Source organism: Nicotiana tomentosiformis, chromosome 12 (assembly GCF_000390325.3).
Source record: "Nicotiana tomentosiformis chromosome 12, ASM39032v3, whole genome shotgun sequence".
NCBI classification, from domain to species: Eukaryota; Viridiplantae; Streptophyta; class Magnoliopsida; order Solanales; family Solanaceae; genus Nicotiana; species Nicotiana tomentosiformis.
The window spans coordinates 81,705,188-81,729,403 of NC_090823.1; the positions used below are offsets into that span (position 1 = coordinate 81,705,188).

Genomic DNA, 24,216 nt, shown 5'->3' on the forward strand with positions numbered 1-24,216 from the left:
ACAAATTCAACAAACAAGGATTTAGGCATGGCAAAATATATGATTTAATAAATGCCAACAATTATCCAATTTACTACGCAATAATGCCTAAGACTTTAACCCAATAAAATTTGCACATATAAGCCCGAGTACGTACTCGTCACCTCACGTATACGGCTTTTCACATTTTACAAATGGCACATAAGACTCGATGCCTAAGGGATAATTTTCCCCACTCAAGGTTAGGCAAGATACTTATCTTTTTGGAGTTATGCCGATATTTCAAAATCGCCTTCTTGCTTGAATTGACCTCCGGATAGCTCAAATCTATCCAAATTAATTCAATTCATTCAATACTAATTATAGAAATTAATTCCATATGAAAATACTAATTTTTCAATAAAATTCGAAATTTAACTCAAAAATCGTCTGTGTGGCCCACATCTTGGAATCTAACGAAACTCACAAAATCCGATAACTCATTCAATTGCGAGTCCACCCATACCAATTTTATCAAATTCCGATAACAACTCAACCTTCAAATCTAAAATTTTCGTTCTTGAAAAGTTTTGCAAAAATCTTGATTTCTTCCATTTAAATCCGAAATAAATGATGAATATAATCATGTATTTATGAAATATAATCACTTTTGGATATAGGACACTTACCCAAGTCGAAGTCGTGAAGAAATCCTCAAAATCGCCCAAGAACCGTGCTCCAAAAATCCAAAAACGAAATGAAGGAAATGACCATTTTTGGTCCTTAAGTTTCTGCCCATCCGTCACTAAAAGTTTATTTTCCGTCACTAAAAATCCACATCGGAACTTGCTTGCACCAACAGTTATTTGTTTCACTAAAAAGGCTTTAACTCCATCATACGAATTCAGAATTCGACGATTCTTATTCCTATGAGTCACAAATAATAATACGAATCTAGTCGTTCAATCGAAACTCAATTCGGAGCTCATTTGCTTAATGCGATACCAATTTCGCTCGCTAAACAATTAACTCATGTTTCACGCTAAAAACCCAATCGCGACTTGATGAAATTAGACCAAACTTTTCAGATCACTCCTACAATTCATTATCAAAATCTCGGAAGTCTCGAAATTGAATTTTGATCTCTAGAACTAAAAATGGACCTTTGGATCATTACATACTTATGCTGAAAACATCAAACTCTTCCAAAACTCTTCCCCGGCAGCTTGTAGTATATCAATCATAACTTCTTGTACTCAACTCCAACTGCCAAACAATTTAAATTTCTGCAAATTAGATACAAAGGGCTACAACTTTCATGGTTTACTCATTGCCCAACTCCTTATAGATTGCGATATATAAGCTCCCAAAGTCAGCCATGTGCAACAGAAATTTCTGGCGATGCACGCTGCTGTAGCCAAAATCTGCAGTACCAGCTTTAGTCAATCGATCATAACCTTTTGTACAAATGTCCGAATGATGAATGATTTATCATTCTGAAAACTAGAAGCAAAGGGATAAAACTTTCATGTTTTGATAATTTCCATATTCCTTATATATTTCAAGATATAAGCTTCCAAACTCAGCTCTGTGCATAAAACATTTCGCACATTGCTGTATAAAAAACAAGAGTTAAAAAATGATCCAAAACCACTCCAAAACTCATATGAGGCCCTCAGGACCTTAACCCAATATACCAACAAGTCCTAAAATATCATACAAACTTAGTTGAACCTCAAATCACATAAAATAACGCTAAAATCACGAATCATACCCTAATTCAAGCTTAAGGAACTTAAGAATTTCCAATTTCTACATTCGATGCCGAAACCTATCAAATCAATTCCAATTGATCTCAAATTTTGCACACAAGTCATAAATGATATAACGGATCTATAAAAATTGTCAGAACTGGATTCCGACTCCGATATCAAAAAGTCAACTCCCCGGTCAAACTTACCAAAAATTCAACTTTCTTCATTTCAAGCAAAATTTCACTACGGACTTCTAAAAATATTTTCGGACACGCTCCTAAGTCCAAAATCACCATAAGGAGCTATTGGAATCATAAAAACTCTATTTTGGGGTCGTTTAATCCGGTCAGTTATTTCAACTTAAGCTTCCAAAACAAGAATTGTTCTTTCAATTAAATCCTGAATCATCCGAAAACCAAACTTGACTGCTCTCGCAAGTCATAATACACATTTCAATGCTGCTCGAGACCTTAAGCCACCGAACGGAATGTAAATTCTTAAAACGACAAGTCGGGTCGTTACATAGTAGCTCCCAAAATATTTAATATTCCAAAAATAGATTCATAACTTTGTAGCCTCAAAAGACCTACTTTTATCAAATTACGATGTTAATAACCGATCCAACCATTTGAACAAAAATCAAATGAAATCCTTTCTCATTTCATGTTAAAGTGATTAACAAAATGAGATTTCAATCCTTAAATATTTAACAAGTGTTATTTCAATATGTAAATGTTTCGAAAAAATATTACACTTCACATTTTATAAAAATCATAACAATAGAACTCAAACATTTTATTCCTTTATCAATAACATAAGTTTTTAATAAAACTTATAACTTTTGTCTCAAGTGTCATTTTCCAACAAGTTTGAGAATAATTTTTTTAATGAATATGTAACACAACTCAAAATACATGGTTACGTTCTTACTCACTTATCCCCACAAGCACAAACGTATATCTACAAATAACTCACATGTAGACTCAAATCATGCTTAAGAGAAAAATTTTCGAGAAGAGTAAGTCTAATAAACTTATCTCAGGTCCAAGCTCCAAAATAATGTTACGACACTCTAAAATTAACAAAATTCTCCAACGACGCCAATGATCACAATCTACATATACGAGCTCATATAAATCAATAATGCATCACAACAATTCCGACTAAGTCAACTAAGTATATAATACTTAGTTCCAACTTCACAAGTTTAGCAAAAATTCATATTTCACCATTCGAAGGTCAATTCTTAGGTTTTAGCTCCAATTCATCCGTTAAACGTGTAATGAAATCAAACTGTTCATTAGAAACTCAAAACGATATCGTTCAACCAAACCCAAAACTATTCATCTTCTCTACCATCCAATTTCAATGTTTATTTTCCAAGATTTGATGAATCAATGTTTAAATTTAAATTTCTCTTCATAAATATACTCTACTATGCCTATGGAATATAATATACAAGATTAGGATGAAAGGACTACCCCTTTGTCAAACCTTAAGAGCCTGTTTGGAAGCCACTTAGAAATTGAATTTGGGTATAATTGGGTATAATTACATAGTTTGACATATTTGTTTGGCCAAGTAATTACTTGGTCAGCATGGAATTAGGTATAATAAGAGAAATGTAATTACACTCTTCAATTCTAAAGGGGATGTGAGAATTTGTCACGACCCAAAACCTAACTCGTCGTGATGGCGCCTATCGTGATACTAGACAAGCCGACATCTCCAAAACACTTTCAACATTTAACAGAAATGAATTAATATATTTAAAATAATCGGAGTCTTTCATAAAAACGGGATAAAAACCAAAGCATAAGTGCGGAAAAATAGCCTGACATCAGGGTGTCATTGAGTCATGAGCATCTAGATATCCAGTCTAATACAAACAGTGTCTAAGTATCAATACAGAAAAGAAAGAAAACATAGAAGGAGAGACAAGGTCTGCGGACGCCGGCAGCTACCTCGTAATCTCCGGTACTCGATCGCGCATGAATTCAACGACATCCGTGATCAAACACACCTGGATCTGCACATAAAGTGCAGGGTGTAGCATGAGTACAACCAACTCAGCAAGTAACAGAAATAAATAAGGAACTGAGAAGGTAGTGACGAGCTATGCAAATACAGTTCATTTTCAATAATTCCATCAAAGAATAGACATGCTTTCAAATCCGGTAGTTCAAGTCAAATCAGTTTATACAGTTACAGGGTAGGTAATCCGGATATAGAATCTTTCAGAAATTTTACAACAATGACAGATAACAATTAAGTGCATCAACAAATGACAAACAAGTACAACCTCTCAGGGCAACAAACACTCAACTCGTCACAACAGCTCGATCACTCGTCTCTCAGCCCTCAGTACTCAAACTCAATAGGTACCTGTGCTCCCTGGGGGTGTGTATACTCCGGAGGAGCTCCTTCAGCCCAAGCGCTAATATCGACGCGGCGTGCAGTCCGATCCCATATAAATAGCCATAAGGCTCGTTGTGACGTGCAAACCAATCCATATATATAGCCCTAAGGCTCGTTGTGGCGTGCAACCCGATCCATATATACAGCCCTAAGGCTCGTTGCGGCATACAATCCGATCCATATACATACATATAGCTCACAGCTCGACACTCAGGCCCTAACTCAGTCACCAATCTCTCTAGTCTCTCGGGCTCTCAGAAATCATAAAGATCTGCCCAGACAAAAATAATATCAACAAGAATCAAGAAGAGACTGAGATATGATACGCAAGTAAAACCATGACTGGGTACAAGACAACAATTAGCAAATACTTCAACAAGTACACGACCTCTGCGGGTCCCAACAGTACCTTCACATAGCCTAAGCATGATTTCTAACATGATTTGCAGTCCAATTTCTATAACACAGAGAGAACATGTAATTAACAATAAGCTATTCGACTTTACAGTCTCACGGGACGGACCAAGTCAAAATCCCCCACGGTGCACGCCCACATGCCCGTCACCTAGCATGTGTGTCACCTCCAAAATAGTCACATCATACCAAAAATCTGGGGTTTCATACCATCAGGACCAGATTTAAAACTGTTACTTGCCTCAAACCGCGCAAAATCCTACTCCACAATGCCATTGCCCCTCGAATCAATCTCCAAACTCCCCGAATCTAGCCACAAGCAGTACGATGTAATTAATATAAGCTAAAAGAATCAATTCCAGAAGAAAAACATGAAATTATAAGCCAAAAATCCGAAATAGGCTCAACTCGACCCCCGGGCCCACGTCTCAAAATCCGACAAAAGTCATAAAACCCGAAAGCCCATTCACTCACGAGCCTAACCATACCAAAATTACTCAAATCCGATAATAAAATCCCATTCAAAACCTCAAAATTCTAACTCAAGAGTTCTTCCTCTTTCCCCCCAGTTTCTCACCCCAAATCACATATTAGATGATAAAATTAAAGATGAAATCATGGGATTTAACCAAAACCAAGTAAGAATCACTTACCCCAATCAACTCCACAAAAATCCCTTCAAGAATCGCCCAATTCCGTGTTCTCTAGCTCAAAATATGAAAAAAAAAATGGGTTCAAACCCTCGTTTTTAAAATTAATAATGTCTGCCCAGATTTCCTTCTTCGCGAACGTGACCGTCCTCTCGCGTTCGTGTAGGCCAACTCAGACTGCCTCCCAGTTTACTCTTTGAGAATGCGATCAACGCTTCGCGAATGCGAAGCTTTACAAGCTCAACTCATCGCGAACGCGGCAGACCTCAAATTCATAGTCCGGACATGCTCCTAAGTCCAAAATCACCCAACGGAGCTAACGGAACCGACAGAACTCCATTCCGGAGTAGTCTTCACACACTTCCGACTACGGTCAAAATCCTAAGACTTAAGCTTCTATTTTAGGGACTAAATGTTCCAAATCACTCCGAAACCAAAAACAAGACCTCCCGGCAAGTCACATAAGCAGAAACAGATACAGGGAAAACAATAAATAGGGGATCGAGGCTAATACACTCAAAACGACCGACCGGGTCGTTACATCCTCCCCCTCTTAAAACAATCATTCTTCCTCGAACGAGCATAGATACATACCTGAAGTGGTAAAAAGATTAGGATAACGGCTACGCATATCATGCTCGGTCTCCCAAGTCGCCTCCTTGACCGGCTGACCCCTCCACAGAACCTTTACAAAAGCAATATTCTTTGACCTCAGCTTTCTGCCTATCTAAGATCACCACCGGCTCATCAACATAAGATAAATCCTTGTCCAACTGGACTGAGCTGAAATCTAATACGTGAGACAGATCGTCGTGATACTTCTGAAGCATAGAAATATGGAATACTGGATGAACTCCTGCTAGACTGGGAGGCAAGGCAAGCTCGTAAGCAACCTCCCCAACACGTCGCAATACCTTAAATGGACCGATAAACCACGGGCTCAGCTTGCCCTTCTTTCCGAACCTCATAACACCCTTCATGGGTGACACTCGGAGCAAGACCCGCTCTCCAACCATGAATGCAATATCGCGAACCTTCCGATCTGCATAACTCTTCTGTCTGGACTGGGCTGTGCGTAGTCTATCCTGAATCACCCTAACCTTCTCCAGAGCATCCTAAACCAAGTCTGTACCCAATAATCTAGCCTCGCCCGGCTCGAACCAACCCACTGGAGACCTACACCGCCTACCATACAGAGCCTCATACGGTGCCATCTGGATGCTTGACCGATAACTATTGTTGTAAGCAAACTCCGCTAGAGGCAAGAACTGATCCCACAAACCCCCAAACTCCATCACACACGCACGGAGCATATCCTCTAATATCTGAATAGTGCGCTCGGATTGTCCGTCCGTCTGAGGGTGAAATGTTGTGCTCAACTCCACCCGAGTACCCAATTCATGCTATACGGCCCTCCAGAACCGTGATGTAAACTGCGTACCCCGGTCAGAAATGCTAGATACCAGTACGCCATGAAGCATGACGATCTCGAGGATATACATTCGAGCCAGATGCTCGGAAGAATAGGTAGTCATCACAGGAATGAAATGAGCTGACTTGATCAACCGGTCCACAATCACCCAAACTGCATTAAACTTTCGATGAGTGCGTGGAAGCCCAACAACGAAATCCATAGTGATCTGCTCCCATTTTCACTCCGGAATATCTAACTTCTGAAGTAACCCACATGGTCGTTGATGCTCATACTTCACCTACTGGCAATTTAGGCACCGAGCTACATACTCCACTATGTCCTTCTTCAATCTCCTCCACCAGTAATGTTGTCTCAAGTCCTGATACATCTTCGCGGCACCCGGATGAATAGAAAACCGCAAACTGTGAGCCTCCTGGAGAATCAACTCACGCAAACCATCTATATTGGGCACACATAGCCTGCCTTGCATCCTCAATGCACCATCATCCCCAATAGTGACCTCCTTAGCATCACCGTGCTGGACTGTGTCCTTAAGGACAAGCAGATGGGGGTCCTCATACTGACGCTCCCTGATACGATCATAAAGAGAAGACCGAGATATCACATAAACCAATACTTGACTCGGCTCATAAACATCCAATCTAACAAACTTGCAAGCTAAGACCTGAACATCAAATGCCAGTGGCCTCTCCGCTGCTGGAAGATATGCTAAGCTCCTCAAACTCTCCGTCCGGCGACTCAAGGCATCGGCCACCACATTGGCCTTCCCGGGATGGTACAAAATGGTGATATCATGGTCCTTAAGAATCTCCAACCACCTCAGTTGACGCAAGTTAAGATCCTTCTGTTTGAACAGATGCTGCAAACTCCGATGATCAGTGTAAATCTCACAATGGGCCCTGTACAAATAGTGCCGCCAAATTTTCAAGGCGTGAATAATAGATGCTAACTCAAGGTCGTGGACAGAATAGTTCTTCTCATGGGGCTTCAACTGGCGCGAGGCATAAGCAAACACCCTACTCCCTGCATCAGAACACACCCAATGCCGATCCGCGAGGCATCACAATACACTGTGTAAGAACTAGAAACTGATGGTAGGACTAGAACTGGAGTCGTGGTCAAAGCAGTCTTGAGCTTCTGAAAGCTCTCCTCGCACTCCTCCGACCACCTGAAAGGAGCACCCTTTTGGGTCAATTTGGTCAAGGGCGATGCAATAGATGAGAAACCCTCCACAAAATGACGATAATAGCATGCTAACCCAAGAAAGCTCCGAATCTCCATGGCTGAGGACGGTCTGGGACAACTCTTCACCGCCTCTATCTTCTTCGGATCCACCTGAATAGCCTCACTGGACACCACGTGCCCCAAGAACGCCACTGAACTGAGCCAAAACTCACACTTGGAGAACTTTGCATAAAGTTTCTCCTCCCTCAATCGCTATAACACAATCCTCAGATGTTGAGCATGCTACTCCTGTCTACGAGAGTACACCAGGATATTATCAATAAATACAATAATGAACGAGTCGAGATAAGGCTGAAACATACTATTCATCAAATGCATGAACGCTGATGGGGCATTGGTCAGCCCAAAAGACATCACAAGGAAATCATAATGGCCATATCGGGTCCTGAAAGCTGTCTTAAGAATATATGAGTCCCGAATCTTTAGCTGGCAATACCCTGACCTCAAATCAATCTTGGAGAACACCATCGCTCCATGAAGATGGTCAAACAAATCATCAAGACGCGGCAAAGGATACTTGTTCTTGATTGTGACCTCGTTCAACTGTCTATAATCAATGCACATTCTCATAGTACCATCCTTCATCTTCACAAATAGAACTAGTGCACCCCGAGGTGACACGCTAGGCTAAATAAACCCCTTATCAAGGAGTTCCTGAAGCTACTCCTTCAACTCCTTCAAATCAGCTGGTGACATACGGTACGGTAGAATAGAAATGGGCTGAGTGCCCGACACCAAATCAATACCAAAATCAATATCCCTGTCGGGTGACATGCCCGGCAAGTCTGCAGGAAATACATCCGGGAAATCTCACACCACCGGAATTGAATCAATAGCATGGGCCTCTGCACTAACATCCCTCACAAAGGCTAGATAAGATAGACAACCTTTCTCAACCATCCGCTGAGCTTTCAACTATGAAATCACTCTACTGGAACATAGTCTATGGAGCCGCTACACTCAATCCTCGACAACCCCGGCATCGCCAACGTCACGATTTTAGTGTGACAATCTAGAACAGTATGACATGGAGACAACCAATCCATACCCAAAATCACGTCAAAATCGACCATACTAATCAACAGAAGATCTACTCTGGTCTCCAGACTCCCAATAGTCACCACACACGACTGATATACATGGTCCACAATACTAGTATCGCCTACTGGAGTGGATACATAAACAGATGAAACTAAAGACTCACGGGGCATATCCAGATAATGAGCGAAATACGAGGACACATATGAATAAGTAGAACCAAGGTCAAATAATACAGAGGCATCTATATGGCAAACTGAGACAATACCTGTAATCACAACATCCGAAGCAATGGCATATGGTATGGTGAAGAAACTGACTAGGCCTGATTGTCCTCCCTCTCTCGGGCGACCCCTAGCTGACTGGGCTCCACCTCAAGCTGCCTGAGCGGGTGGTGAAGAAACTGCTGTTGATGTCATAGACTGGCTCCTCTACTGAGCCGGACATCCAATAAGGCGGGGACAATGTCTCTTGATGTGGCCAAACTCTCCACACTCATAGCAACTCCCCGGTGCTGGTGCTGGGTACTGAAGGGAGCCCCGAGCACTAGGATAACTGGTAGAAGGACCTAGCATAGACGAGCCCTGACCCGATGGAGCACGAGACGAACTCTGAGCTGGGAGGGCACTGAGAGATGAATGGCCATGCTGATAACTGTGTGAACCATGACCAGATGATGCACCACGGTGAACTGGGAGAGCCGTCTGAGCATTTCTGAAAGGACGACCCCTACCGTGGTGGAACTGCCCCCAGAAGAAACACCGCTAAATCCACCTTGTCCACGAGGCCTCTTGGACTCTCTCTCAACCTGCTCCTGGCTGCGAACCATCTCAATCTGACGAGCAATGTCGACAACCTCATCAAAATTAGCATCAGACTCTCTCTCTCTAGTCATAAGCAATCGCAGCTGAAAAGTGAGGCCATCTATGAACCTTCTGATCCTCTCTCTATCAGTGGGAACCAACCAGATTGCATGACGGGACAACTCAGAAAATCTCATCTCATACTGAGTCAAGGACATATCACCCTGACGAAGCTGCTTGAACTGCATGCGCAGCTCCTCTCTGTGGGACTGAGGCACGGACTTCTCCAGGAAAAGAACGGAGAACTGCTGCCATGTAAGGGGTGCTGCGCCAACTAGCCTACGCCTCTTGTAAGCCTCCCACCAACTGAAGGCAGCCCCAGAGAACTGAAAAGTAGTGAACGAGACCCCACTGGTCTCCAGAATACCTGCCGTATGGAGTATCCTCTGACACTTGTCCAAGAAACCCTGTGCATCCTCTCCCTCTGCACCACTGAAAGATAGAGGCTGGAGCCTCCCAAACCTCTCCAATCTACGCTGCTCATCCTCAAGCATAGCAGGAACCACATAATCTTGAGCAGCGGCAACCGGCTGGACTGGTGGTGGCCCCGGTGTCTGGAATCCCTGTACCACCTGCTCTGGTGTGCGGGCGGCGGCAGTCTGAGCGCCTCCCCTGGCCTGAGAAGTGGCTGCTACGGCCGGAATAGAGACCGCCTGAGCAAGACTGGTACACGCGGTCAAAATCTTAGCTAAGGCCTCCTGAAGGCCTAGAACCACAATAGGCACAGGTGGTGCCTGAGCTGGTCCCACAGGCTCATCCATAACTGGTGTCTGCTCCTGAACTGGGGCAACTGGGGGGTCTGCAGGTACTGCCCCAACTGTTGTGCGGGCTGCACCTCTGCCCCTACCACGGCCTCTACCGCCACCTCGGCCTCTCGTGGCCCTGGCTGGAGGTACTGGTGGTTGCCCATCCTGCCTCGTAGTACGAGTCCTCACCATGTGTGAGAGAATAAAAGAATAAATATTTAGTCACCAGAATCAACAGATTCGCACGACACGAATTCAAGAATGTGAAGTTTTCCTAAGGGTTCGGCGGCCTCTCGAACATAAGTACAAACGTCTCTGTACCGATCCGCAAGACTCTACTAAACTTGCTCATGACTCGTGAGACCTATGTAACCTAGGCTCTGATACCAACTTGTCACGGCCCCAAACCTAACCCATCGTGGTGGCGCCTATCGTGATACTAGGCAAGCCGACATCTCCAAAACACTTTCAACATTTAACATAAATGAATTAATATATTTAAAATAACCGGAGTCTTTCATAAAAACGGGGTAAAGCCCAAAGCATAAGTGCGGAAAAATAGCCCGACATCGGGGTGTCACTGAGTCATGAGCATCTAAATATCCAGTCTAATACAAACAGTGTCTAAGTATCAATACAGAAAAGAAAGAAAACATAGAAGGAGAGACATGGTTTGCGGACGCCGGCAGCTACCTCGTAGTCTCCGGTACTCGATCGCGTACGAACTCAATGACCTCCGTTATCAAACACGCCTGGATCTGCACATGAAGTGCAGGGTGTAGCATGAGTACAACCAACTCAGCAAGTAACAGAAATAAATAAGGAACTGAGAAGGTAGTGTCGAGCTATACAAATACAGTTCATTTTCAATAATTCTAGCAAAGAATAGACATGCTTTCAAATCCGGCAGTTCAAGTCAAATCAGTTTATACAGTTGCAGTGCAGGTAATCCGGATATAGAATCTTTCTGAAATTTCACAACAATGACAGATAGCAACTAAGTGCATCAACAAATGACAAACAAGTACAGCCTCTCGGGGCAACAGACACTCAACTCGTCACAACAACTCAATCACTCGGTTCTCAGCCCTCAGTACTCAAACTCAATAGGTACTTGCGCTCATTGGGGGTGTGCAGAATCCGGAGGGGCTCCTTCAGCCCAAACGCTATATCGCTGCGGCGTGCAGCCCGATCCCATATAAATAGCCATAAGGCTCGTTGTGGCGTGCAACTCAATCCATATATACACCCCTAAGGCTCGTTACGACGTTCAACCCGATCCATATATACATCCCTAAGGCTCGTTGCGGTGTGCAACCCGATCCATATACATACATATAGCTCACAGCTCGACACTCAGGCCCTAACTCAGTCACTAACCTCTCTAGTCTCTCGGGCTCTCAGAAATCATAAAGATTAGCCTAAACAAAAATAATATCAACAAGAATGAAGAAGAGACTGAGATATGATACGCAAGGAAAACTATGACTGGATACAAGACAACAATTAACAAATACGTCAACAAGTACGCGACCTCTGTGGGTCCCAACAGTACCATCACATATCCTAAGCATGATTTCTAATATGATTTGCAGTCCAATTTCTATAACACAGAGAGAACATGTAATTTACAATAGGCTATTCGACTTTACAGTCTCACGGGATGGACCAAGTCACAATCCCTCACGGTGCACGCCCACACGCCCGTCACCTAGCATGTGCGTCACCTCCAAAATAGTCACATCGTACTAAGAATCCGGGGTTTCATACCATCAGGACCAGATTTAAAACTGTTACTTACCTCAAACCGCGCAAAATCCTACTCCACAATGCCCTTGCCCCTCGAATCAATCTCCAAACGCCCAGAATCTAGCCACAAGCAGTTTGATGTAATTAATATAAGCTAAAAGAATCAATTCCACAAGAAAAACATGAAATTATAAGCCAAAAATCCGAAATAGGCTCAACCCAGCCCCCGGGACCACGTCTCGAAATCCGACAAAATTCACAAAACCCGAAAGCCCATTCACTCACGAGCCTAACCATACCAAAATTACTCAAATCCGATAACAAAATCCCATTCAAAATCTCGAAATTCTAACTCAAGAGTTCTTCCTCTTTTTTCCCAATTTCTCACCCCAAATCACATATTAGATGATAAAATTAAAGATAAAATCATGGGATTTAACCAAAACCAAGTAAGAATCACTTACCCCAATCAACTCCACAAAAATCCCTTCAAGAATCGCCCAATTCCGTGTTCTCTAGTTCAAAATATGAAAAAAATGGGTTCAAACCCTCGTTTTTAAAATTAATAATGTCTGCCCAGATTTCCTTCTTTGCTAACGCGACCGTCCTCTCACGTTCGCGTAGGCCAACTCAGACTGCCTCCCAGTTTACTCTTCGCAAACGCGAAGCTTTACAAGCTCAACTCATCACGAACGCGGCCCATACCTCGCGAACGCGTAGACCAAAGACCTGGGATTCCCAGCTACCTCAAGTCTCTTCGCGAACACGACACCACTCACGCGTTCGCGATGCACACGCAGACCACACCTTCGCGTTCGCGTCCTCTTCTTCACAAACGCAAAGAACAAAATCTTCCCAGCTCACATTAACCCTTCGCGAATGCGAGGCTCCTCTTGCGAACGCGTAAGAGTAAACCATAAAATATACACCAATAGATATCAACCATCAACCAAAGTCCAAAAATGATCCGTTAACCACCCGAAACTCATCCGAGGCCCCCGAGACCTCAACCAAACATACCATTAAGTCCCAAAACACTATAGGAACTCAGTTGAATCCTCAAACCACCTAAAATAACATCAAAAACACGAATCACTCTCCAATCCAAACTTAATGAACTTTAAAATTTTCAAATTCTACAAACGATGCCGAATCATAACAAACCACGTCCGATTGACCTCAAATTTTGCACGCAAGTCATATTCAACATTATGGACCTACTCCAACTTCCGGAATCGGAATCCGATCCCGATATTAAAAAGTCAACCCCCGGTCAAACTTTTCAAAAATTCGACTTTCGTCATTTCAAGCCTAAATTAGCTACAGACCTCAAATTCACAGTCCGGACACGCCCTTTAAGTCCAAAATCACCCAACGGAGCTAACAGAACCGACAGAACTCCATTTTGGAGTCGTCTTTGCGCACTTTCGACTACGGTCAAAATTCTAAGACTTAAGCTTCTGTTTTAGGGACTAAATGTCCCAAATCACTCCGAAACAAAAAATAAGACCTCACGGCAAGTCACATAAGCAGAAACAGATATGGGAAAAATAGTAAATAGGGGATCGGGGCTAATAAACTCAAAACGACCGGCCGAGTCATTACAGAATTGGTGTTAATTACACTGTGTAATTACAAGGTTACTTTTTAATTGCTTTCCTTTTTGTTATTTCCATTATTTTAACTTCTTTTAATTTTATTTTTACTTTTTTTAATTTTAAAATATATTTTTGTTTGTACATTATTTATATTTTATTTTTCTATATTTACTTCTTGTGATTCTATTTAATTGCTCGTATATTTTATTTCTTATTTATTTTATTTTCTTTATTTAGTGTAACTGCGTTACTATTCTAGTTTTTGAAACTACACCTCGTAATGTTAGAAATAATAAGTCATTAACAAACTTGATATATAATTGGTGAGTCCATTAAAGTAGAATTTCGTTGTTGAATGAGATTATAAACTTATTATATTTTCTAATCGTAAGTTGTATTAGAACTTATTTTTATTATGTTGGAATTTGACATATGTTAAACTATTTGTTTTTGAATTTTAAAATTGTGTTATATTTATGGTTCCAATTTACTTATTTTAGTAGTATTGACTTGTTATTTCACATTGCATGTTGTTCATTTTTTAGTTAGAATTAATAGATTAGTTTTGTCAAATATTTGAATAATATTATTATATTATTTATAAATATTAATTTATTTTATCAAACATGCATTCCATGATGTTTTTACAAAACATATGTTTTTAGTTTTATAATTAATTAAACTAAATATTACTCATTTGAAAAATATATATAAATTATTTTTACAATATTAGTTATAAATATATGATTACTAATTAATGTATATTCAAGAAAAAATATGCATCTTAAATACCAAATCTAATATCATTGGTACTTATAAAAAATCATTTATAGGTACATATTTATTATATTAACTTTTAATAATTAATTCATTTAAAATTTAATCTACTATGTAATTACACTTGTGAAACCAAACAATACACTTATAATTACATTGTAATTACGTTATGACAAACAAACAGGTCGTCGTTGGTGGCAGTTTATGATGCTGGGCAGTGCCAACTATGATTGTTGCTGGTGATGGGGTGGTTAGTTGTGGTAGTTGAGGTGGATGAGTGTTGGTTGTGGTTGAGAATGATGATGGTGGGAGTGGTGGGGATGATGGGTGGTGGTAGTCGATAATGGTGGATGCTATGATTGAGGATGATGGTAGTGGTGGTGGTTGAGTATGGTGGTGGTGTGTGGTATGGTGGTAGTTGATAATGGTAGGCAGTGGCGGCAGTTAATAATGAATATGGATGATAGTATTTTAATGATATTAAGTCTTTGTTATAAATCTTAATCATATACACATATTTACACCCATTAAGTGATTATGAAGTAAAAAAAATAAACACACCTAATGATTAAGATCTGAATAATTAATATTTAAACTTTTAAAATAAACACTTAATGTCTAAGATCTGAACGATCAAAATACAAAACTCGGATAAGTGCAAACAAATGAGGCCTAAATATACTGATCTTTTCATATTTCCCTTGATAAAGAAAAAAAAGGAAAAATTGGGAAATAGGTGCGGAGAAGAACATTTTCGAATAAACATCGTCGTTAAACCTAATTCCTAATTTCCCTTCCCTCCTCAAAACCCTAATATCGTAAAATCAAATTCATCCCGACGACAATGGCGATCGCCAGAACCGGAGTTTTCGTCGATGATTACTTGGAATGTAAGTTTCCGATTTCGAATTAATCCTTTTTTTTTTCTGCTTTACTTTTGGCTCAGTTTAAAGTTGAAAGGCTTGAATTTTACGTCACTAATTAATAAAATTTTGTGTTAAAAAACAGATTCAAGCACATTGCCTGCTGAGCTTCAGCGGCTTCTTAACACCATTAGAGAACTCGATGAGCGTTCTCAAGGTATGCCCTTTCTAAGAAATTAACTTATATATACTCACAGTGTAAAAAAAAAACACGCAATCATTATATTTAATCTGCTATAGCAGGTTAGTTGATTTTTGTTGTTGAAAAATTAACCTAAATAGTCGCACACTAAACTGCTTAAACTTAAAATAGCCTATGGATGTATAATATATGTATAATCCATGTGTAATATGTGTATAAACATGTATAATCAGTGTATAATCTATGTATATCGGCTAGGAAAACTAAATGGTGAATCCGGACAGCTATTTGTGTTAAGATCCCCCTTTATTTCCTGGTTGTCAACTAGTAATTATAGACATTTATTTTTCTTCCAATCAGAGTAGCCAAAAGAGGAAAGCACAAAACAGTGCCAGAGGTTGTTGGAGCTTTAAGTGCATAGCTCAATTAAAGGGTGGGCTTTAGCAAAGAAAAGCGCCAATGAAGAAAAATAAAAAAAGGAAACATAACTTGAACAGAAACAATATTTATTTGCACAAAAGAATGGAAAAGCTATACTTAAAAACCATATATGTCATGTTGTGTCCTTAAAGAACCCTGTCGGTGAAGGTAGACACACCTTAACGTCTACACTAAAGCGCCAATTAAGTGAGGCACAATGTACAACCTGAGCTTCAGGGCTTCAGTGAGCTTTATTGCTTGTTACCCAATAAATAAAGCTATCAATGTATAAGATAAACCAGAACATAGGAATACTCCAATTGTCCCCAATTTGTTCGGCGAAGTTTGATTGGGCATTGAGTTTATCTAAAAAAGAAAAAGGAAAATTTTGACAGCTTAATATGCGTAAAATGCTAAAAGTACCTTCTGTAGGCAACTAGTCTTTTTTTTTTTGGTTGCAATGAGGCTTACAACAAGTCATGTTAGTTCTGATAAGAGCATCTAAAGGAAGGGCAAAATTGGATTGTAAAAATTAAATATTTTCTAAATATGAATGTGTTGATCTTTCTGGGACGGACAAACAAAGAATGAGTCCCAGAAAAAAAATGGAATTAATGGATTACTTTCTGCTTTCATAGTCGCACTTTTTTTTTTTTCTAAGTTTAGTAATGTAATGGGTGTACAATCTGTAATATGAAATGGAAAATGAAGGAATAATAAATCAGACTAGGCAGCAGACCAATTACTGCCTAGGATTAGCTTCTCAGAATCAGGGATCAAGGAAATACAATTATGATGACGATGAGGCTTTTGAGAAATTGAGGAAGGAGATTGAAGCAAACCAGGACAATGCCTTAAGCCTTTGCACTGAGAAGGTTTTACTTGCTCGACAAGCTCATGATATTGTAAGCTTCTTATTGTATTCGGCTTCTCACTGATGTGCTGTATTCCTCAAAGTTTTCTTGTCCCTGTTTTATGGAACTTGACCTTTTGCTGCACTCGTGATTCTTGTAACTATTGCAGTCTTTCTTTCTGCTTTTTGTGATTAATCTTCTTACGGCAAGAATAATTGAATACTTTTCTCTTTTTGTTCTTTATTTAAGCTTATGTCTTCCATAGCATTTTAGCGATGATTGTTTTCATTTGAGTGTAACATCTAGTTGCTGCCAATCTCCCTTTCACTGGAAAATGCTTTTGGGCAAATTCCTTGTGGTTTATTATTGGCATATTTTGTTATCGTTTATCGAAGCCAATGGTGAAGTTTATTAAGAGGGACCAAGAAATAAGGATGAAGAATTCACTATGTTAGAATAGGAAATAAAATAAATTTGCACTTCGATATGAAAGTGGAAGCCAAGAAGGTGGCCTACACGAAGCTAGTGGAGAGCAAGACGAGGAGGAAAGGAGGATGAACTTGGAGGGGTATAAGACTACGAAGAAGGAAGCAAAGTCAGCAGTTTCGGCGGCAAAAACGGCTGCCTTTGAACGCTTGTATGTGGAACTAGGGGACAAAGGTGGGGAAAAGAAGCTGTACAGGCTCGCTAAGGCAAGCGAGAGGAGGACCCGAGACCTGGACCAAGTGAAGTGCATCAAAGACGAGGAAGGCAAAGTATTGGTTGATGAGGCACTCATTAGGCGAAGATGGTAGACATACTTCCATAAACTCTTGAATGGGGGTGGGGGGGAGACATGAATATTGTGCTGGGTGATTTAGAACACTCCGAAAGGCATCATGATTTTAGGTATTGTAGGCATATAAAATTTGAGGAGGTTGCGGGGGGCTATGCATAAGATGAGTCGGGGAAGAGCGACCGGGCCAGGCGAGATACCAGTGGAATTTTGGAAAAGCGCAGGCAAGGCAGGTGTGGAGTGGCTGACTAGGTTATTTAGTGTTATATTTAGGACGGCAAAGATGCCCGAAGAATGGAGGTGGAGTACGATGATTTCGTTGTACAAGAACAAGGGGGATATTCAAATTGCAACGACTATAAGGGTATCAAGCTGCTTAGCCACACGATGAAAATTTGGGAAAGAGTGGTCGAGATTAGGGTGAGGAGGGGGTGTTTTTCTCCGAAAACCAATTTAGATTCATGTCGGCGCGATCTACTACAGAAGCCATTCATCTTGTTAGGAGGTTGGTGGAGCAGTATAGGAAAAAAAAAGAGACTTACATATGGTGTTTATTGACTTAGAAAAGGCATTCGACAAAGTTCCGAGGGAGGTTATATGGATATGTTTGGAGGCAAGAGGTGTACCCGTGGCATACATTAGGGCGATTAAGGACATGTACGATGGGATCAAAACCCGAGTAAGCAGTGGGAGGAGACTCAGGGTACTTCCCAGTAGTCATTGGGTTGCACCAGGTATCAACCCTTAGCCCATTTCATTTTTCCTTGGTGATGGATGTATTGGTGCGACATATTCAAGGGGAGGTGCCACGGTGTGCTATTTGTAGATGGCATAATATTGGTAGACGAGATGCGCAACGGAATTAACGCGAGACTGGAGGTCTGGAGAGAAACCCTAGAGTCTAAAGGCTTCAGGTTGAGTAGGACTAAGACGGAGTACCTGGAGTGCAAGTTCAGTGATATAATCCATGAGGCATATGTAGAAGTGATGATGGATACGCAAGTCATCCCTAAGAGAAAGTTTCAAGTATCGGTCAATCAAAGGGAATATTGAGATTGACGATGATGTCACACATCATGTTGGAGTGAGGTGAATGAAATGGAAGCTCGCATCTGGTGTCTTGTGTGATAATAAGGTGCCACCAAGACTTCAAGGTAAGTTCTATAGAGTGGTTGTTAGACCAGCTATGTTATATGGGACTGGGTGTTGGCTAGTAAAGAACTCTCATGCTCAGAAGATGAAAGTAGCGGAGATGAGGATGTTGAGTTGGATGTGTGAGCATAATAGAAGAGATATGATTAGAAACGAAGTTATTCAGGACAAGGTGGTAGTGGCTTCTGTGGACGATAACATGAGGGAAGTGAGGCTAAGGTGGTACATGCATGTGAAGAGGAAATGCATAGATGCCCCCGTGAGGAAGTGCCAGAGGTTGGCTATTGTGGGTCTGAGGAAAGGTAAAGGTAGGCTGAATAATTATTGGGGAGAAGTGATTAGACAGGACATGACATGTCTCCAGCTTACCGAGGACATGAACTTAGTTAGGAAAGATATAAAAATCGAAGATTAGGGTGGAGGGTTAGTAGGCCGTCGAGTTTAGGACTCCGTCTCTGCTATGTTTGTTTTGGTTGTTTGTTTTTTGTTTTCCATAACAGTACTAGTATTATCATTTTAGTATTTTCTTATTCTTGGTGTCCAGTAGCATCTGTTGTTCCCCTTGTATGGTTATATGTTGCTCCCAAATGCACACGCAAGTATACGTGGTCAACAAGTAATATAATGATAAGTAGAGTGTTAAACCCACATAGACTTGTATTTAACTACCCACTAAATTCACTCAAATTGTTATTCAATCGAGTCAATACAAAGTTGAGTGGTGTGATTATAACTAAGCAGAGAATGTAATAATTAACTAGTTTAGCAAGCCGAAAATGGTTGTTGAGAATTCAATAGAGATAAGCATTCCGGGGTTGTGATCGATTCACTAATCCTATTGTGTTCTAATTAACTCTCCTTTTCCTGCAATTCGCTTATGGTTGCTAATTAATCGAGTAATTGCTCTCGTAGTATTCTCCCGAATTACTACTCCCCTATTCAAAATAGATTTAATGCATATATTCCTATGGAATCAATCTATCAACAACCCATTAAGATCACGATGTTAAATTAAGCATGGTGATTAGGTATATTCCTATTCTAGCCACAAATCCGCTCCCCCACATTAGAGTTAAGATCATGCCCTCCTCAATTCTTCTCTAATCTAGGCGTAGCTTTCCAAAGCATAGCATAGATAGTAAATAGAACCTAATTGTTGGCCAGACAATCAAGCAATCAAACACAGAATTGAAGAAACAACCATATATTAGCGAATAATAATCAAAGGTAAAGTCAACTTCGAACAACAATATTCATGGTTAAATCACAACCCCAGAACTTATGATTCTTAGTCACTCATGGTAATGTTAAACAATTTCACAAGTGTTTGAATGGTTGAAAATATTAAGAAAGATGAAGAAAAACTGAGAATCCTTGCGCCCGAGTGTTCCGTGCTTGTGTTTTCCTCTCAAAGTGGTCTCTCCCCCTCCAAAATAGGTTTAGACTTCTTTTTATACGAGTTGGGGGTGTGTAGGACCGAAAAAGACCTTGTCCTGAGCAAAGTGGGAAAAAATCCCGTCACCCATCGTCCAGGTCAGCGCGTCGCGCTGGCCCTGCGTTGGGCAATCACCCCAAAAATTTTGCAACTGTTTTCTGCGCCCCAAGAAGTGCGTCTGCCTGGGCGCTAGCCGGGGTGGTTTTTTCGCTTTGTTCTCTTTTTGCTTCAAATCATGCACTTTCGTCCCACATTGCTTCGGGTTGACTCCTACACATAAAAATACCACGAATTACACATACAATTTCCTCAAAATATGAGTAAAATGCTAGGCGATATGCATATTAATACACATACTTTAAACCTAATATCATTATGTTAATGCTTTGTTATTTTTGTTGTTAATGTTCTTTCTTTAGTATTTCCAACATGATCTCCTTATTACTGTTTTCCTGTTCAAACCTGTTGAGAATTGTTTTTCTTGAGCCAAGGGTTTTTCGGAAACAGACTCTCTATCCCCCAACCCCCCAACAACAAGGTAGGGGTAATGTCTGCGTACACTTTACCCTCCCCAGACCCCACAATGTGGGATTACACTTGGTATGTTGTTGTTGCTTCTTCGATATGAAATATTGCAGAAAGAAATAGGAAATTAATAAATGAATTGAGCTGTAAGGAAAAACAAAAAGGTTGCTCAAGATATAATGTGAATGCAGAATATAAGAACAATTTAAACTGGCCATAATAACTCATAATTGCACAACAGATTCCTCTCTTGCTTGCCAAATTACTAAATCTTTTGCAGGTTATTCTTATTAACTTCTTTCAGCTATAGGCAATTTGTATGACAATTATCTTTTTCCTTAAACATTAATCTAAAGACAAAATTAATTTTGTCAGAAGTGGACTAATTGTCAGATTTCTTTTCCTCTTTCTTTGGCATAATTAAAGATCAGATTCTCTTGAAACTAATAATAGCCTTTTGTTGTCACAGTACCTTGTCATTGTGAAATTTGTAATGATTGTACTTGCATCTCTTTCAGTTTTCGTTGCTAAACATAGTAGTTGAATAATTTGATCATTTATTTACCTGTAAATCTTTCTTTCTGATTGTAAGACTGCTCTCAGCTTATTCTGGTTTCTTCTTCAGATAGATAGCCACATCAAGCGCTTAGATGAAGATCTTTCCAACTTTGCTGAAGATCTTAAGCAAGGTGCAGTAAATGTTTCCGAGCTCTCAAGTCTTAGCATGTGCTCCAATATTCTCTTGGAAGTTATCTTTGGGTTTCATCAAATTTTGATGCGAAAAGTGCTTTATTACAGCAAAACTTCGGAGACACATCAAAATTTGCTCTGTGGGTTTCATCAAGATTTGCTCTATGCGATTCATCAATATTGGATTTGTGTTCAAATCTTTGCTGTAATAAAGCGCTCTTCATTTGAGCAAAAGTTTTTTCGGGTTCCTCAGACAGCACCGTGGATTTACCTTCCGTGCTGCTAAACATAGTAACTATAATGTTTGGTATCTTCTATACTGGGCACTGGGAATTTTTAGGTAGTGATTGCCCCTTAGAATTTTGATTTTCATAGCAATACAAGGTTCATTATTTCTTTTCTGAAAAGTTGAATGCAAGGCTCAACTTCCCTCCCCTTTTTTTTTTTCTGTAGTTCATCTTTTGACTTTTGGACTTCTGCAGAGGGAAAGCTACCTGCCGATGAACCTCCTATCCTTCCTCCATTACCTTTGGTCCTCAAGACTGAGAAGCGCAAAGGACCGTATGTAACACCTCAATCAAAGAGGCTTGAGTACAGGGACTGGGATTGGGATCGAGAACGTGACAGAGATTACGATCTAATGCCTCCTCCTGGCAGTCATAAGAAAGATTTCGCTTCTCCTGTTGATGTTGAACAACCCATTGATCCAAATGAACCCACCTACTGTGTGTGCCATCAGGTCTCAATTTCTGATAGCTCAATTTGCTTTTATGTGCTAAAGTTGCTGATGTTCAATTATCGATCTACATTTATCATCATTGTATTATTGTGTACAAATGTTTTGCTAACTTCTGAAGCTATTGATTCTTCAGGTATCCTTTGGAGATATGATTGCTTGCGACAACGAAAATGTAGGCCCCCTTTGTGCAATGGTTATTGTTTGTGACCTTCACTTGATCGCACCATTTCATTTATCTTCTATATACACCTCTATCATTAGGGATTATGGTGAATTTATTGCTATTTGCTAGAACCCAACTCGAGTTAATTGTCTTTTTATATTTTAATGCATATCGGCTCATTTTAGAAAATAACAAGCATGACTATTTGCTCGTGACAAGTATTATTGGTGAAATGATTTGAAGGCAAGTAGAGCAGATGGTAAAAAAGAAGATTTTCTTATGAAAATTAAGAGATTGTGTGGTTTCATGGCAAGATAAATCTTACACCTCAAGTTTTATTCATATTTTGGCTTTTACAGAATCTGCCATGGACTGGCTTAGTTCCGTATCATGTTTACCCAAATTCTAGCCTACTATAGCCTGGAGCATTCCCCATTAGACATTCTTCAAAATCCTTTTCATGAGCATGGATAATGTACCATATGACATACATACATACATACATACGTATGGTGGACTTCAAATACTTGCATTATATAGGAAGTTATTACATAGTATACAATTGCAGAACCTTACATTTGAAGTAGATCCCTGTTCAATTTGTTTATACGGGAGCCCTTTTGACTTTGACTCATGTAATTCAGTGATCACTAAATTCATAATTTTAACACTGGTGGTGCATAATGCGAGTATTCGTGTTCATGTGATTGGATGAGTCACTTCTTCTTGCTATAACAATTACCTTCCCGTTATTGATCTGAGTTTGGGGTTTTTTTTGACAGTGCCAAGGAGGTGAATGGTTTCACTACTCATGTGTTGGGCTCACACCGGAGACAAGATTTAAAGGGAAGTGGTACTGTCCGACCTGCAGACAACTACCACATTGATTAAAGTACACAACCTTTTATGTGTGTTGTAATTCCTTCCACATTAATTTTTGAAGGGATCTTTGATAGTTTATGCTCTCCTAGTGTCTCTTTTCATAAAGAAATGTACCTATTCTGTTAATGGTCAAATTTGGTACCGTAGATATGTGCATAAGAGAGAGAGGGAAGAAAGGGTGGTCAGATAAGTGCATCATCTATCTCGTGATCCCTGGTTTTACAGTCATGGGATGAGATTGCTTTGTACATGTTTAAGCATATATCTACCAGAGGAACCAAAATTTCTCAACGCTGCATGATGAACTCCAAGTGTTGCTATTTGTTTGTGAATGCCTTTTCATTTCTTTTTGGAGTAGCAAACAGGACAGCTATTAGCATGTCACGTGCTTTTTACATGAGCGTTATCACTTAATAATGGTAAATAATTATGTATTTTCATCTTAATATATCACTTAAATATAGGAATTGACATGATTTATTGCGTGGAGTACATTTGCTAGGATAAGTTTTTCTCTTGATCCATCTCATACAGATTCAAATACTGAAGTCAGAAATACAGATTCAATCAAGTTTTTACTTGTGCTTGCTGGATTTTGCATTCACAGTAATGAATGCAAATCTAGTATAAATATATATATATATATATCTATGTTTACATATATATAATTCAGGTCCAAATTAGTGGTTGCAAATGCACTCGCAGTTAAAGTTCTACACATCTATCGCTGCTAGTAAGAAGTGGGACTTTCCAATGCCTTATGAAAGAGACAGACATATAGGAAAGCTTAGTTGCATATATCAACGAAGAGTTTAACTAATATACATCATCAGTCTAAATTTTTTTAATATTATCAAGTCATTTAGAAGTC

General features: G+C 40.0%; 2 protein-coding genes across 2 annotated transcripts; one reads left to right on the top strand and one right to left on the bottom strand.

The window, feature by feature from the left end:
* Positions 1-9,156: 9,156 nt before the first annotated feature.
* LOC138902940 (uncharacterized) lies at positions 9,157-10,713 on the bottom strand. Its single transcript, XM_070190843.1, has 3 exons — positions 10,238-10,713; positions 9,646-10,081; positions 9,157-9,180 (listed from the first exon to the last, which is right to left on the bottom strand). Exons 1-3 carry the CDS (start codon positions 10,711-10,713, stop codon positions 9,157-9,159), a joined length of 936 nt encoding a protein of 311 aa, XP_070046944.1.
* Positions 10,714-15,337: 4,624 nt separating this feature from the next.
* Positions 15,338-23,636, top strand: LOC104100280 (PHD finger protein ING2). The gene is made up of 7 exons (XM_009607489.4): positions 15,338-15,535; positions 15,654-15,725; positions 16,842-17,035; positions 21,497-21,560; positions 22,044-22,300; positions 22,434-22,472; positions 23,246-23,636. Exons 1-7 carry the CDS (start codon positions 15,490-15,492, stop codon positions 23,348-23,350), a joined length of 777 nt encoding a protein of 258 aa, XP_009605784.1. The 5' UTR covers positions 15,338-15,489; the 3' UTR covers positions 23,351-23,636.
* The last annotated feature ends 580 nt before the right edge of the window (positions 23,637-24,216 follow it).